Below are 16,586 nucleotides of genomic sequence, written 5' to 3'. Positions count from 1 at the left end.
TTTTGTTTAGTTCTTGTGTAATGATTCACCATGTTGGAATTATACGCCTGGTGTTTCCTTTTAGTGCAGTTAAACAAAAGAATCCAGCGCTGAAATCATGCTAGTGAACAACAGTGACCGCAATTCATTGCATATAGCAGCATGATAACGACATGATAATGACAAAGTGAGCCTTTGTTCATTTTATATATATAAGTTATATTTACTTCACAATACACAAATTACTCTCAAATTACTCAGAATAACTGATCGATTAACAGTCAAAAAAGTTATGTTGCAAATATGACCAAATATGTTGTTTTTTTTTACTTATTACTCTACCCAGTGGTGAAATTAAATAAGCATATAGATCTTTTACAGTACATAAGTAAAAGTTGCAATAAGTCAAGGCAAAATACTTTACTAGTAAATGCATTAAAATTGTATTTAAGGGAAAGAACATAAATGCATCTGCAAAATATACTTAAGTATCAAAAATAGTACTCATAATGGGACTTCTTTCTGAGTTATATTATATATTTAACATGATTACCAGTACATTAATGTGTAAGCTACATTTTATGCCTGTAGTTTGAGTTGGAGCTACTTTTTTACTGTGCTATACTCTGATTGGTCTTTTTATTTATAGCTATGTATCATCATTTATAATCTGATTACATGTTTTGTAAGTCAAATCTTAAGTAGAATATATATAAGTATACTTGCATCTTAAATTATGGATTTGTATGAAGTACCTTAAAATGGAAATATGTAATGTGCACTATAATGCACTAAAATAAATAGTAAATGTACTTAGTTACTTTCCACCACTGATTCTTTCCAGTAGTAGTACATCTACAACATCTGCCAAGCGTCAATACCATTATTCATTAAGGAAGAGACACGCGTCTCTCAGTCATATACTGTGTCAGTAACATATGTGAAAATAGACTGTGGTGTACAAGATGAAGTCTGTCTATTTATAAGCGTAAAGGATCCCATTGGGTTGGTCTGAATAAAGGGGTTGAGAGACCATCAGAAACTGGGCCCATGTGCGTTATTACTCCCACAAAACAACTCCCAGTTTTCCCGGTTGCGTTGCCCCACAGAAATGGAAAGCCACACGACTCAAACCAGGCTTTCAAGGAGTTTGTGTGTTCTGCTTGACGTCTATGCTTTGGACTATTAAATGCTTTTTAGAGAAACAGGTGGAAGAGTAGACCGTCCTTCTCGGTACTATTTTCTCATTAGCCAGATGTCCTTTACTTTTTTGACTCCCTTTATCTCTCCTCCTCCTCTTTATCTTCATCTCTTCCTTTTTCTTTAGCCTTCTGACATTGTCATCTCCCAGACTCGAGTCTTAAAAAGCGGGACAGCTTGTATATTTATAGGCAGAGCTAAAAGCAACATGACACACTGATTATAGGCCAGTGCAGACTGTCTGAGTTTGTGAACTGTGAGCAGCAGCATATGGACAAAAATGACCATGAGTGACCACAAATACAGTTGGACAAATGCATGCGCAGTGCTGTTGTGTGGTTTAGTGCTGACGTCCCTAGAATGTCAGTGACATGTTGAGGTTTCAGATGTAACTTGGATCCAGCCCTTACTTAAATCAATATGTTTATAATTGGGTGTTTATTTTTGTCATTCTGCTCTAGTTTTTACTGTCCGTAGCATCTCAATATTCAGTACAGTGTTCATTTTTCACACCTTTTTTTAAGAGGTGCAAAAACTACATTTACTGTATGCCAGTCACAGACCGTGTCTGAATGCTCACCATTCAAAGCACAGACTGCCTGACCGCGATTGAGAGTTATCATCATAGCTGCCCTCAAATGACAATGAGCTGACGTTTATGAGATACCATTTATGAATGAAAGCTAGTTATTTCCTTGCCTTGGCTCTCTCTGTGAGCTAATGTTTGCCCTGAACTTGAAGCCGTGCCCACGTTTCCGAGAGGCCAGTCAAAGGTGAGAGCGTTTATCTCACCTTAACACCGTGGAGCTCCACCAGCCCATATTAGCATGAATGAACAGCGCTGGCGTTTGGATGCTGTGATTGTTTGCCTCTGCCTCACATGCTAGTGTACAGTCGATATATGTGTGTATGATATGAGAGTGAAAGAGAGAGTGTGTGTATGTCGGGCTCAGCAGAGTGCCTGAGTACAGACCAGGGTTTCAGTGTGCTGCCTCTATGTGATACACTATGTAAATTTGCTTTAACACAGCAGAGGCAGGGGGAGACTTAGGCCCCATCTACACTATTCCGTTTTAGTTAAAAAAGGGGAAGTAAAACGAATACGATTTCCGTCCACAGCAGTGTTTTATCTGTGTATCAGAGCTGATTTGGGTCTACATTAAAACGACTGAAAACGCACATCTAGTGGCCGTTCAGGTACACTGGGCATGCGCATGTAAACATGAAGCAGATGGTGTCTACCATAGTTACAGAACATTTGGTGAAAGAATAGTAATGCAGACCATGGACCAATAACAAGCTGGGACTGTTACTGGATGGAACAGGGAGTTAAAAGCAGCTCTGGCAGCGGAAAACAGACTGGGAATCGTTGCAAAGTAAACGGCGACAAGTGTTGGCAGATAAGTGTTATTTGCATGGTACAGAATATTTTAATAAAAATACCAAGTCAAAAACTCGTATTTCTGCTTTGCATGACTTATAAGACCCAATCAGAGAGCCCAGCATGAGTGTCTGCATCATCGTTTCTAAAGTTCTCAATTTTTGCCCGTCTTCACTAAAACGCCCTCCGGCGTTTCAAAACAAAAAACGGGGTCGGCAGCGTTTTCAAACTTCTCCATTTTAGGTCAGCGTTTTAAAATAGGTCTTCGTTTTAAAACAAAAATGCAGTATTGTGGATGGGGCCTTACCACCTTCAATCCTCCCTCACCACAGAAACAGGGCAAGAATACACTTTGTTCTCTGCTGGTACTGTAAGGAACCCCACTTTATGCTTCCTAATGACCCATAATGGTTGTATATTTCTCCATTGCATCCTCTGTAGAGCTTGTGGTTTGGGTGCCAGAGAAGTGCTAAACAAAGAAAAAGTGTGGGTGAAGGAGAAATTACCAAAATGTAGCTTCCTGTGCATGTGTCGAAACTACTGACATAGAAGTATGTGATTATTAGTGCCAGTGTCAGTGAAGATGAAGTGCTTTTGACAGAAAATGTGTGTATTTATGCCGTAATAGTCCAACCTGTAATTACTTGAGGCTTTTGCAGGGCTATGTTTTAGTCTCCTTTTCTTTTTGTCAGCAATTGGACAAAGATTGCTTGGTCGTTTGCACAATGGCACTAGTGAGCACTAGTGAGGACACTTGAAGCCTGACCTCATTGAAGAAACGAGTCTTCAAATGCTCAAAATCTGAATTTTCCTCACCACCAACAGATCAACTGGTATTTACTTTAAGGCAAGAAACACTTTGGTGACAAAAATAGTATTGATACAACTCTGTATCTCAAGCTAGATCATAGCTCACACTTCTCCACTGTTACTGCAGTCAGATTGTACCGTAGATTATATGAATCATCTGACTTCAATTTATGTTGGACTTAAACCCTTATTTTGAACACTTGCCTGTATACCTACTATACTATATATCTAAAAGTCTTAATTTAACTAGATAATACTACTTTTACTTCCTCAATCAAGTCAATTTGAACCTTACATTACATTTGGTTATGAAAGCAAAGCTCCATTCCGCATGATCTTGTAGTTGTTTTATATATTTGGATGTGATTGTTATTGTTGGCAGTGGTCAACGGTACAGACTCTTTCAGATTGTGCCTTTGAATTTGATTCATGATGATGGTGGATGGATATTAAAATGCCGTGATTGTTACTGCAGCATGCAGCCTTGTTTCAAAGGCTTCCTCTATAAATGCTCGTTTGCTGTTCTTGGAAGTGCAAGCTGCCATCTGTTGTTTATTGCTCGGTTGTTGCTCTTTGCTCTCTTTCTGGCCACTGTGGTCCAGCGAAGTGCCAAACGCCTGTCACTGCATTATCACCAAACTGTTCAAACATTGTCACTTTATTTAGATTGCTCACTTGCTTTGCCTTGCAGTGTAGATAGTAAACATGTTTTTGATTATGTAAGCACGGTCTATGATACCTCAACTGTTATTCAGAAAGTTTGTTAGTTGTAAGTTCTCTTCTTCTTACTGGGGCAAATCACCGTCACCAGCATGTGCTCAACACATGGCAAATGCACTCTTGGCACCTGATGAGGTTAGGGGGAAATAATGTGTAAGGAAGTGAATGTGTGTATACGTGCACGCACATGTGTGTATGGTGTTTCAGGAGGCACTACCATGAAGTCATGGGGTACAAGGTGGTCTGCTGCAGACGCACATCCTGTGGCTTCTGGTAATGGGCACTGTACAGTGTCCTCACACACTTTCAAACTCACTCAAACACACACACACACACACACACACACACACATTTCTTTGTTTTCTCACATGCACACACAAATGCAATGAAATGTTCAAACTACTATACACATGGACCCACCCTACTCTGTTTTTCACTCACATTTTCACCTTCATGTTTTTCACAATGCTTTCCACATATCTCTTTCTCTCACACACATACACACACACACGCACGCACACACATATCCTGAAAAGAACCGAGCACAAACCAAGGGCGTGGCTGAGTCCCATTCCAGCAGCGGTTTAACCTGGCCCTGACCAGTACTGTAGACCAAGATGGGGCCTGACAGCAGTTTCCGTCAAATTAGTGTTTATGTAACAGTTGATGCAGGCATGGAGGCCAACGCTCTGCCACCATCCCCTGTGTAATTAGTGAGAGATTTGGGGTTTCACAGACTCTGGTTATACATGTGAAAAACACACACATGCTCACAGACACACATCACAAGCTAAGTACCAATACTATAAGTGTTGTGTGCCGGCACATACCAATAAAAATATATAAAATAAATTATTGCAGAAACTCATATACACTCGTGAGCACACTTGCAGCTAGACTGCATCTGCACAGCACTGCAGTGTATGGAAAACAGTCGAAGGTGGAGAAGAAGAGTCATGGTTTGGAAGAGTGTAAAAATATTACCCAAATATGAATATAATTATGATGTATTAGGTGAATTAAAGTAAAGCAATTATCTCATTCAAATAAATCAGCTATTGACCATTTGTGGAAAACTGACATTTGGGCACGATGAATCTTTGGCTAGCGTTGGCCCTGCTCCTGGTCTGTCAGCAGTGAGTAGAAACATTTCTGACTCTGCGACCTGATTGTATTTGACGGTTTCTGTCAGTCTATGGTTAATGTGTCTATTTATGAAATTTCCACCGCTACAGTTATGTTTGGAGTTTATTGTGGAGGCAGTTTTTCTACTTTGTTTTATTTCTCCAGTTAATGCGCTGCTGCTGCATATCTGTTTTTGCTGCCATAGAGGCAGAAATATACTTTAATTTTACCTACTAGTATTTACTTTTTCCACAGTGAACTTCTGAATAAGAATTGTTGTCCAAATGATGATGATTATGACGATGTTTTTGTTATATAAGCTGTGTCTCAAACTCTTTACTATTTCAGATTTTTAGGGGTTTTTTCACGCCCCAGTGTCAGTGTGCGGGTTCCTTTGTTATCTAACGGTGCGAGAAGTGAGAAAATGTGACTCTTACATTGGAACATATTGCAGCATTGTTTTTCTTCATCAAAACGTGATTTAGTACATTGTACAATTGTGTAAGTTGTGGTATTTAACCAGTCTGAATTATTTTGATATTCTTTAATACCATTAGATGGAAGATAGTCCACATATTAATATCAAAGGAATCCATTGTATTACTCACATTTCTTGTTATTTGACAGCCAGTGTTAGTTCCTGACCTTTATGTGTATAATATAGTGCACGTCTGGAATGGATCATCTCTGTGCTGAAATCTCACCTCTCTGTGTCAGACAGAACAGTGTAACAGTCCTATAAAGGTCTATTGTTGAGGCCCGTGAGAAAAGTAGCAAGCTTCAGAGGACCACAGTCACACATTGTGTGGAGCTCTCACTTTTTTCCCCCTGTGGAAATATTTTATGACATGGTCTCAGTTTTAAAAAGGCTATCCAAAAAGCCATTACAACTTTTTTTGGACTGTTAGTCTCTCATTCCATTCCATCATTTCACTGAGCATCGCTCCTCTGTCTGCTTCTGTCTTTTATCGTCTGCTCTTACAAAAATTTTATTTTACTCTTAGTCCCTCTTTCTCCTTATGCTCTCTTCTGTCCCTCACTCAAGTGCGAAACAGGCTCTCTTTATGCAGTCTGTTTGTTCTGAAGGGCCGAGCTGCAGCACCGACCCTGCCATGCTCACCGTTGAGCGAACTCTGATAAGGACTGCTGCTGCTGCAGAAACAGAGACATCGTAACCAAAAGCTCTTCTGTTTGAGAGTGTCTGACTCACACATGGTTGACACGTACACACATCGACGCACACATTGTTGTGATTAAAGTTCTGTCATAGCTTATAACAATATACAGAGGAATACATGTATCTTCTGCCATCACCCATAAGACAAGGGTATTTCTCACAGCTGGTTGAGTCTCCAAGTCAACACTTCCTGCCAGGAAACAACAAATTCCCAGCACACTCCACAGGAAGTATAGTGCTTTATCATTACAGCCATTAAGCATCATTTTGTGTTCTGAGTGAGTTCCGAAATTTCATGATATTTCACAAAGGGAGGACATTAAATATCATTAGTTCTTGGAAGACCTAGTTTGGTATTTTTTTGGCCTTATGTTTTTGGGTTGTCCTTCTGTAAATGTGATATCTGGTCCATCTTTAATGATTATTAGTACCTGTTTGGTATAATTGTTTGATCATACACCTGACAATAGCCCTACACAATCCCTGACTTTGTGCAAGTGTACCTAGAATAATTAAAGCTGTTTTGAATGCAAAGGGTGGCAACACCAAATATTGATTTGATTTTGATAATTGATAAATATAATCTATTAACATGTATATATTTTTTTTAAAGCATTCTTACTTTACAGCAGCTTTCCACACCTGCCTAAAATGCTTGTGCAGTACTGTATGTATTTTGCCAAAAATTACACTTTTATTCAATCCCTTCCAAGTATTGGAAGACAGACATGGATGTAAACTTCAATGGGGCAGAGTTTGAGTAAGTACTGTATTTATTGCTCTCTGTGTGTGTGTGTGTGTGTGTGTGTGTGTGTGTGTGTGTGTGTGTGTGTGTGTGTGTACAGTACAGTATCTAAGTCTGTGTGTGCATGTTTCTTTGCTTCCTGGTAGAATCATTATGTTTTTCTTAGTTGAAGGTCCATTGAGGAAGCTCTAGCTGCCAGATAGTGAAATTCATCTTCTTCTGCTGACCTCCACAGAGAGCTCACAAACTGATTTGACAAAAACGTTCCTGTTCCTGTTTCCCTTTCGTTTCTCGTCTCTCACTCTTCCCCTGTCTGTCTCTCCCCCGACTTTCTTTCTTTTCATTTCCTCACTGTGTTGTAGGCTACAGAAGCTGCTTTTCCTGAATCTGTTTTTATCATCACATGATTAACCCAGAGGAATTCTGGTTTTCTATAGTGATTCGCTAGCTCTGTCTGATCCCTCCTTCATATGGTGTTTTTTCTTTTCCCTCTTTACTCCCTTGCCCCAATTCTGCCTCCTGTTTTCCATCCAGAACTTCATCCATACCCCACAGGGCGTGGGGTAACAAGTGATTTACATAGCACACCACAGACGTTGTTCATGTGAACCTTTGTCTGCAGGCATTTATGCTGTGTAGTTTTCAACCTCAAGAATACAGATGAGATAACTGGTTATGGGAATAGTTTGACGTTTTGGGAAACGTGCTTATTTGCTTTCTTACCAAGAGTTAGATGAGAAAACCGATACCACTCTCATATTTATGTGCTAAATATGAAGCTACAGACAGAAACCAATTAGCTTAGCTTAGTGTAAAGACAGGAAACAAGGTTGAACTGCTTTAAAGTGTGCACCTCTAAATCTAATAATTTTTTTTCAGAGGTGCTGGTAGACATTTTTTTTACCTTTGGACAGAGCCAGGCTAGCAGTTTACCCCTATTTCCAGTCTATATGCTAAGTTAAGGTCACTGTATCCAGGATCCAGCTTCATATTTAGCATAAGACATAAGAATGCTATAAAAATTATCATCTTACTTTCGTATGTGTCCTTGGCTGTGGGGTTAAAGCTTGCTCCTCTGCGCAACTGTGATATAGCACATTTCAGGTCTTCCAGATTCCAGGCTTTTCACTGGCTACATGCACATCCAAGCATGAAACCTAAAGCAAGCAGATAACTGACGCTCTGTGTGAAATCACTCACAGTGGGAGAAATCCTGCAGGCTTAGGACTCATGAATCATTTTTGGATATAACTGCTGCTTTTAAGTTTGTTCACAGTGGAGGCAATAAAATAACTTTTCATGGCGAACACCATGACAGGCCAACAAAAATACAAAATAGATGTTAAGATTTGGTTTACCAACAGTCTTAAAATATCTGGTTTGGTGATGATTGTGCAGCTGTGCATGAGTGTGCACCCAGCTCTTTGTGTATTTCCAGATTTATCTATAGCATGCCATTTGTGACTCAGCAGCATCACCACTGAATCCTAAAACAAGGGTGTAGATTGTAGTTCCCATAACCGGCTGTTGTCTGTTTTCAGTTGACATTGCCCTGATGAAAGGAGTTTGTCTTTCCAATTCCTCTGATTTTTTCTTGCTAATTGTTACCAGTTAGATCTGCAGGAAGTGCTTTTTGGGGAATATTCTGCTTAAGCTGGTGATGAAAAAGGGGAATTTTCATACCAGATAGTTGTGACACTTCACAAGAAAGTCACTATTTCAGCAGCACTGGGTGCCGCACACTCCATGAGGATAACCATTATCAGATAGAGGGGATACATATAACGGGAAAAAAACGGGGATATGCTTCAGTCATAAACAAGTATGTGTTGCTAAAAAAGATTCTTTCAAAATTGATTTAGCTTGGCTGAGGCTCAGGGCCAAGAGAGATGTATTGTAAACAAACAATTAAAGCAGGGCTTTTTTTAAGCTTCTTTCACTCAGGCAGAGCCCTCTGCAGCAGAACCAATGTGATGGTAAATTATAAGAATATTACAGTAAGAGCTCCCAATCAAGATATCAATGAAAAAACACTGGTATAAACAACAAAATAATTGTGTTAATGTTAGGTATTTTAATCTAGCTATAGTTCATACGCTAAGACCATCTGTTGTAATTAACAACAACTCCATACCAATGCATGTACAAAAGGTTTGTTTTTAAAGGCAACCAAACTCCAATTTCAGTTACGGTGCTGCTGAGTAAAATGAATTTACTGTATGTTTGTCAGGTTATACTCAGCCATAGCTGCCAATTAGCCAAGCTAATTGGACAACCATTTCTTATTCATAAAAAGACTTGTCTGACCAAGATGACAGATATAATAATAATGTGTATTTAAAGAACATCTCGCTGGTGGTAATTCATCTTTACAACAAGACAACTACTTAATTTACTCCCTAAAACCACGAGTTTTCATTCCACTTCCACTTGTGTATGGCACAGATGTCACCAGCAGACAATGTGTGTAACTGTGGGCCCCAGCCATTTATGCACAATGCATTTCCACATCTGGCATCTGTTTTATGAGTAAAGAGCTGGTGCAAAGCAACAGAGGCCGGGTAGTTGCCCAGTTGTGGTTGGTTTTAATGAGTTGGGTGCTGAAGTTTAACTGCTGCTGCTGCGGCTGTTATTGTTGTTGTTGTTGTTGTTGTTGTACAAGGGTCTACCATTATTTATATCTTAAAATATTTGGAAATTACATGGACTTTAGTTTTTTTTTTTTACTTTGGCTCAAAGTGTATTTTCTATCTCGTTGTGTGTTGCTGACAAGATAATGTGCAGTTTCATACAAAACATACCATATATTGGTCATTGAACACACTACCATACTTATACATTTATACATTTTTTTAACATTCTTTTCTTAGCTTTCCTTAGCATCTTTAGCTGTTTTAGTCACATCAACTAATGTGAATTTCCCCCTCTGCCCCAGTGGATATTGATGTTTTTTTATTCAGTTTTTTTTTATCAATCAAAAAAGTAAGACTTAAAAGGTCCCCTCCATTTGACTTCTTTTGTAGGGGAGTGTGGGAAAAATCACTGGTCAGTCAAAATGGCCTCCTGCAGCTTTATCCATAAGGACAGGCTAACAAGACAGCTGGTGTCATGCCCACATGTCTACAAGCCGAGACGAGGTACGTACAAACTGCACAAGCACTCTGGTGCTCTCTGAGGGGGAAATGACTCTTCCAGAATTAGCTGATACAGTATACAGTTCACCGGAAATCCCTGATCCCATTCACGCTTGCAGGATATCATATTGAAGAAAGAGCACTCGCATCACTGCTGATGAGTGATTACTTCTCCTACTTTGACTGTGTGGCGTCAGACCTCTAGTTTGCCCAATTTTCTACTTCATGGCTCATTTCTTCATTTCAAAGCTACCTGATTTCAAGAGGCAGTCAGCTCTCAAAGACTCTGCGACAGCCTGCCAGACAGAGTAGGGTCTGACGAGGTCAGGATGCATACCAGTTTTTGTGTAGAAATCAGTGCTGAGACAAAAGTAAACACTCTATGTAGTTTACTCACCTAAATTAAATTGATTACACTGCAGAAACATCTGTTTCTGCCATGCACCTGAAGAGCAGTGCCTGCCCTGTGCTGTGAAATTTGATTCTGAAAATGATGGAAATCCTCTTTTCCCTTAAACTTTAAATTCAGTTATCCTGCAGCACCATGGCCTTTGGGTTTAAAGCAGGTGATGCTCCACTACCCCTCATGTGGTCACTTTGCATGCTCAGACTGCCACATTTGATTTTACACACTTTGCTTTTGCTTCATTCAGTCTCATCGACTGCCTCTTCCAATTTGGGTCCTGTAAATAAAAAACTTTGCCAAGTGGGAACTCTTCTGATGGTAGTTTGAGGGTGACAGTTCAAAGTGCGTTATTTTCAACATACATTTTGAAATGCACTGGCGGCTAAATACAGCCCCGATCTAACAAAACGTGCCAGATTTGATAGGAATTTGTTCATTACTTCAAAGTGTGTCAGATATGAATGCTATGGGTTGCTACATGGCATATTTGTCAACTATGGCAGTAGTTTACCCCCTTGACTATTTTGAAAACATGACAATACAAGTACTCATGTGAATTATACAAGCCGCTCCTGTTTCCTCTTTTCTTAACAGAAGCATTGGGAATGATTAACCTTTTTCTTGTCCCACAAAGTAAGTCTTTTATTTTTTACTTTTGGGCATTTGGCTGCACTGCCACCAGAGAAAACACTGCTTTGCTGGGTCATCAGTTTAGTCGTACGTCCCTGTCATACAGCAGACACTGTGGCAACCACTGGTGTCCACAAATGACATGCTGACAGTCATCCTGAAGTCTCCAAACCCCTGTGCATCTGTATGCATGTGCGTATGTTCTTACAGTACTACTCCACTAACCAAAATTTTAGGGGAGCAAGAAGTCCATAAATTAGTCTCCCTACCAGGTTTCGGCATTTGGGCACCTACAATAACAGTGGCACAGCCTTTATATTTATATCACAAAAGCTGTCTGACCATTGTTGATTCTCGAGTGACTGAGAGGCAATGTGGAACTGGGCGTTGAGGGTGGAGACCCTGACCCTTAGCTAAACTCCCTTCTGTAATTAGGTAGATGGGTCGAGCTATGGTTCTTAATAGAGGGCCACTCCCACACTCCAAATCAAAGGGTTAGGTGACCACACACACACATTTCACAGACAAACACTCACAGAAAAGCATGTATGTAACCCTTACACACTGACTTTGTTTGCTCTCTATTATGGCACAAATGTTTAGTAAGGAAGTCTAAATTTAACTGGGTGTGTGTTACACAGCTGGGTCAGGCAGAAGTTATGTAATTTTCAACTGCGTGCAGACTGTCAAGAGAAATCTATTTGTCTTATCTATCCAAACTCTTTCACACTTTTTCCTTTCTCCACTCTGTCCATGTTTTATTTAAAATCTATCCTCTACATCCCTGTAACAAAGTCAGTAGGGACTTGAAATGAGCACACACCTTTTATTCTCTCATTTTCATCTCTGGTAAAAACAGAAACTACAGCAGGATGTGGTTAAGGATGAGAGAGTTTAGTCTTCACAGTCTGCATAACCTGTAATCTGGTTTCACATACTTGTAGAACATTCCAGGGCAGCAGCTCTGCAACCTTCCATCTTTGCTTTGAGTCATGTCCCGCAGCAAAGCGAAGGCCCCTTAACCTCAAAACTGCGCCTCTCCTCTTGGCCGTATTCTCAACAGCCATTCCTGTGTGGTTTTCCGCTCCCACCTCGGCCTATTCTGGGATGTGTTCTTTCCTAAGCTCTACTTAGCTAGATTTCACAAAGCAAATTAAATGGTCTATACCCTAAATACATGTTTATGAAATTCCTAAACTTACTGTAGCATTCCTGCAGCAGGCCAACACCAAAGGGAAAATTCCAGAACTTGAAGGACTTGTTCTGGGATTATTCGGTCAAAGCCTGATGTGTTACTCCCGTACAAATGTAGAGATCTCTACAGTTGCAACAAACTGCCAACAGTTTTCTCAACAGTCAGGTCATGTTACGAACCTTTTTTCAGTACTGATAATATACATTTCTTAGAGACCCATGCTATGTTTTCTCCACACCAAAGAATATGTATCCTGTTACAATTTTCTACTCAGAAACACAAAATGTGTACCCTTTTCAACATCACATTTCTGGTTCCAGACGTCTGAATCACTTTCCAGATCTCTGTCTTCAGTCTCTGTCGTTGTGTGCATTGACACCCTGGTTGGAAAAACAACCAGGCTAATAATGGCTTTGTAGGTGGGATTAACAATAGCATTGTCATCTTCAATACAGACAGAAAAAGCAGCTAAACAGGTTGTACAGCTTTCTGAATTAACAACAAACAAATGATTAGTGAAATAGTTTAGTGACCAAATAAGTGATGGGGAATGAATTTAAGGTATTTTTTTGATATGTGTGTTGAAAGTAAACAACGGAAAATTATTTTGTTAACTTTCGATCTATAAACTGAATTGAAAGACCACCACGAGTGCTTTTGTAGACAAGTCACTTAACTACACTAAAGAAGCAAACAGAGGAAAAGAGAGGCTGCACGTCCAGCTGATCAAACCAACTACACTGACACTGTGTGAGTAACATCAACAGATTGCTGCAGCGCCACAAGCGTTTAATTGACGTGATGGAAGTCATCGATCAGTGACAAGTGATGTGAATAGCAAGTAAAACTATACAGAGAAGTGTTAAATGATACCAGAAGATGAAACCAATGATGATAAACTTGCAACAGTGACAAAAACGTGCCTAAGACCGCAGCAGAAGGTGAGCGGCTGTTAAAATCACGCATAGACTTGGCACATGCAGGCCTTTTTTTATACAGTTTATGGTGCAGGCACATAAGGAAAAAAAGGCACGCTCTTCTCTTTCTTTCAGTGTGTTGTTTACGTGTTTGTCTGCAAGCAAAGTCAAACAAATAGGCCTAGTAATTTTTTGCCGCGATCTGGTTACAAAAAGTAAGCCTAGGTATCGATTGAAGTACTGGTTTGACTGGAGACGTTTCGATTGTACTTGATACTTGGCTTTTTCAGTCAATACCATAAAGGTATCAAGTAGCGATACCCAGCCCTACTTATAGTTATTGTGCACATATAGAATATAGATGTTTGCGGTTTGCTGTGCAGTGAGTAAAGTTTTAGTTTGTTGTCCTAAGATCTGTGGGGAAAATAGTGAGTTTGAGCTATGGATTCCTTTCACAGTAATTAAAGCCTGTTGGATTTTTGACTCATGCAGAAAATAACATCTATGGCAATAATCAGCTTCACAGAGTTTTTACATCTTGCATTATAAATCACATTGCTTAACATTACAGCTTGAAGATGTACAGTATTTTTTTTTTTACTTATTGTTTGCACATGTTGTTCAGAAAATCATAAAACATGTTGATTTGTGGAGACGTCTTGTTGTGCAGATCATATGCTTTTATTTACTACACAGTTTTTCTTAATTTAGTGAAGAAAAAGTCCTTTGAAAATCTATTGTGTGGAGTGGAAGTAACACTCTAATTTATCATCCCCAAATGTCACAGATTGTCAATACCCCAGTCTGCTTTATATATATTCTTTTAACATTTCTGGATGTTTTTGGTTCACTTGCTGTATTGATTACATAATTATGCTTAGGAATGGTTGTGCAGCTGCTCTTAGCCAGAGGCGAGTCCGTGGATCTTGTGACACAGTAATCCAATTAACCATTTAGCTACATCCCTATGCATACCCACACTCCAGTTAGTTTTTGATTCAATTGCACTCAAATACACACACACACATACACACTCACGCACACATTATAAACATGAGGGTGTGTTCTAAGGTGGCAATGACCTTTGTTTAATTGGTGAATTTTTCCCTCACTCCTTAAGTGAACACTTTGCACTGACCATTCCTCCTATTGATCATTCATGACCCATATAATGTTATTACTAGTACTACACACAGATAAGTAACAAATGAAAACCAACAATAGTGTTTTAGTAAGGTGTTGGGCCACCACAAGCACTAGAACAGCTTCAGTGCTCCTTGGCATAGATGTTAGAATTCTCTGGAACTCTTCTAGAGAGATTAAACATCAGTCTTCCATAAGACATTCCCTCTTTCGGTGTTGGACAGCTGACAGAGCACCTGCCCAACTTGTTTACAATTGTTTGCCTTAACTCTGAGGTTCTGTTGTTGGTTGAAACAATTTGGTTCGTGCTGGAGATGAATAGAGGCTGTCTTAATCCTTTTTCCAGATCCATAATGGCACACCTCAGTTCCTCACCAGCAGCTGATCTATCTTCATACATATTTCAACATTTTTAAAAGCGAAAATTCTACATTTTGGGAAATACACTTATTAACGTTCTTGCCGAGAGTTAGATGAAAAGATTGATAACATCTGTGAATACTTCACACTAAATATGAAGCAAGCAGCCGGCTATTTTAGCTTAGCACAAAGACTGGAAATGGGGGGAAACAGCTAGCCTGGCTCTGTCTAAAGGTAACAAAATCCACCTATCCAGCGATACTTTATGTCTCGATTCTTTAATGACTTTTTGTATTTTATTTATTGTATGGCCAAGGTAATCTATCCATGCACACAGTGGGTGTTAGAAGAAGTCTGGTGACTATGAGGAGATTCACATCATTTTCATACTCAACCAACCATTCTGTGGATGCATATTTTCTGAGCGCATCTGCATTCATTATGTGTTTCCACTCATTTTTTTACCTTTATCTTGTCACCAGTCTGTACTGCATATGCATAACTAAGTGTAAGGAAATGGTTAAATGCTGTGCTGGTTTTGAAGGTTCTTCCTGTGCATTTGGATCCACACATGGTGCAGTGTAGGGTGCAGCAGAGTGAAGTCATAGTTACCAAACTATAGATTAGTAATAAATCATGTAGAGAACAATAAAATGCAGCCACAATGTACAGTAAGACTTTTTGGGAGCCTGTTTTGCTCAGTTTTGGATTGAAAATATTATCCCATGAAAGTCTCACCCTCCTCGCTGACTTCTAACAGTGCGTCAGAGGACGATGGGGTCAATGAGTACAGTGCATTGTGCAGTGGCTCTCTAAGTTCATATTCTGCTCTGTGGGTGGTGGGGGTGGAGGGCAGCTGTTTGCTTTTACGAGCCTCGTGCCCTGGAAAAAATTAGTTCCAATCCCCTATCCAAAACGCTAATGAGAAGCACACACGGGGAGGGGTTGGAGGTCATGGGGGGTGGTTATCCATGATGGATGACAGAGGAAGGAACGGCGATGTCTCGCTCTCTGCATCCTTGCCCCGCTTTGACCTCAAATGCCTCGGAGAAGAGCTGCAAACACGTGCCTCCCTCAGCATTCCTCAGGAAAACTGTGTAAAGTCATGAAAGAGCGACAAAGACGGATGCACAGATAGAGAGAGTCTAAGAAACACCTGAGGGTGAGCGTAGTGCAGCTGTGTCAGTATCCAGCGCCCGATGAATTAATGAGCCACAACACACACTAGAAGCCAAGGAGGTTCTATTCAGGAACTGTGTGTTTGTGTGTGTGTGTGTGTGTATGTGTGTGTGTGTCTGTATGTGATATTGTAACAGAGCCAAACCAAGGCAGATTGGATCTCAGTGTAAGAGTAATTACTTAAAGCTTACACACCACTATCTTAAGTATAAACAGTACTTACAAAGTTATTTAATACACTTCCAGCACTATCATACTGTACAATAACAACAAGTGTGTGCCAAGTGGGAAACTTTGGCTGGTTATAAACCAATGGGTGTGTTCATGCATCATTTCTTGCTATTTTCATCTGTGTGTTGGATAACATTTCAGAGACACAAGGAGAGATTGTTCTCTTATGTAATATTTCCTCGTTTTATAGCTTTATTCCCCCCACGCTCTCCAATTTGTCTTTCTCCCTTACTCCTGGGCGAATCACCTGAGGC

The 16,586-nt window shown here is 39.9% G+C and overlaps 1 protein-coding gene across 2 annotated transcripts in view; it reads left to right on the top strand.

Annotated features, from left to right (window-relative positions):
- usta (uronyl 2-sulfotransferase a) overlaps positions 1 to 16,586 on the top strand; it is a 69,248-nt gene that overhangs the window by 13,113 nt on the left and 39,549 nt on the right. Inside the window, exon 2 of one of the 2 annotated variants that reach the window (XM_038726724.1) lies at positions 10,161 to 10,274. The exons of the other annotated variant lie outside the window; for it this stretch is intronic. Coding sequence (XP_038582652.1) covers positions 10,161 to 10,274 — 114 coding nt within the window. The remainder of the gene's footprint in view (positions 1 to 10,160; positions 10,275 to 16,586) is intronic. 2 annotated transcript variants of the gene reach the window in all.

Source organism: Micropterus salmoides, unplaced genomic scaffold, assembly GCF_014851395.1.
Source record: "Micropterus salmoides isolate LMB-PRFRI ecotype aquatic unplaced genomic scaffold, ASM1485139v1 Ms_hic_scaffold_18, whole genome shotgun sequence".
Taxonomy (NCBI): Eukaryota; Metazoa; Chordata; class Actinopteri; order Centrarchiformes; family Centrarchidae; genus Micropterus; species Micropterus salmoides.
This window is presented reverse-complemented; position numbering and strand designations above follow the sequence as displayed.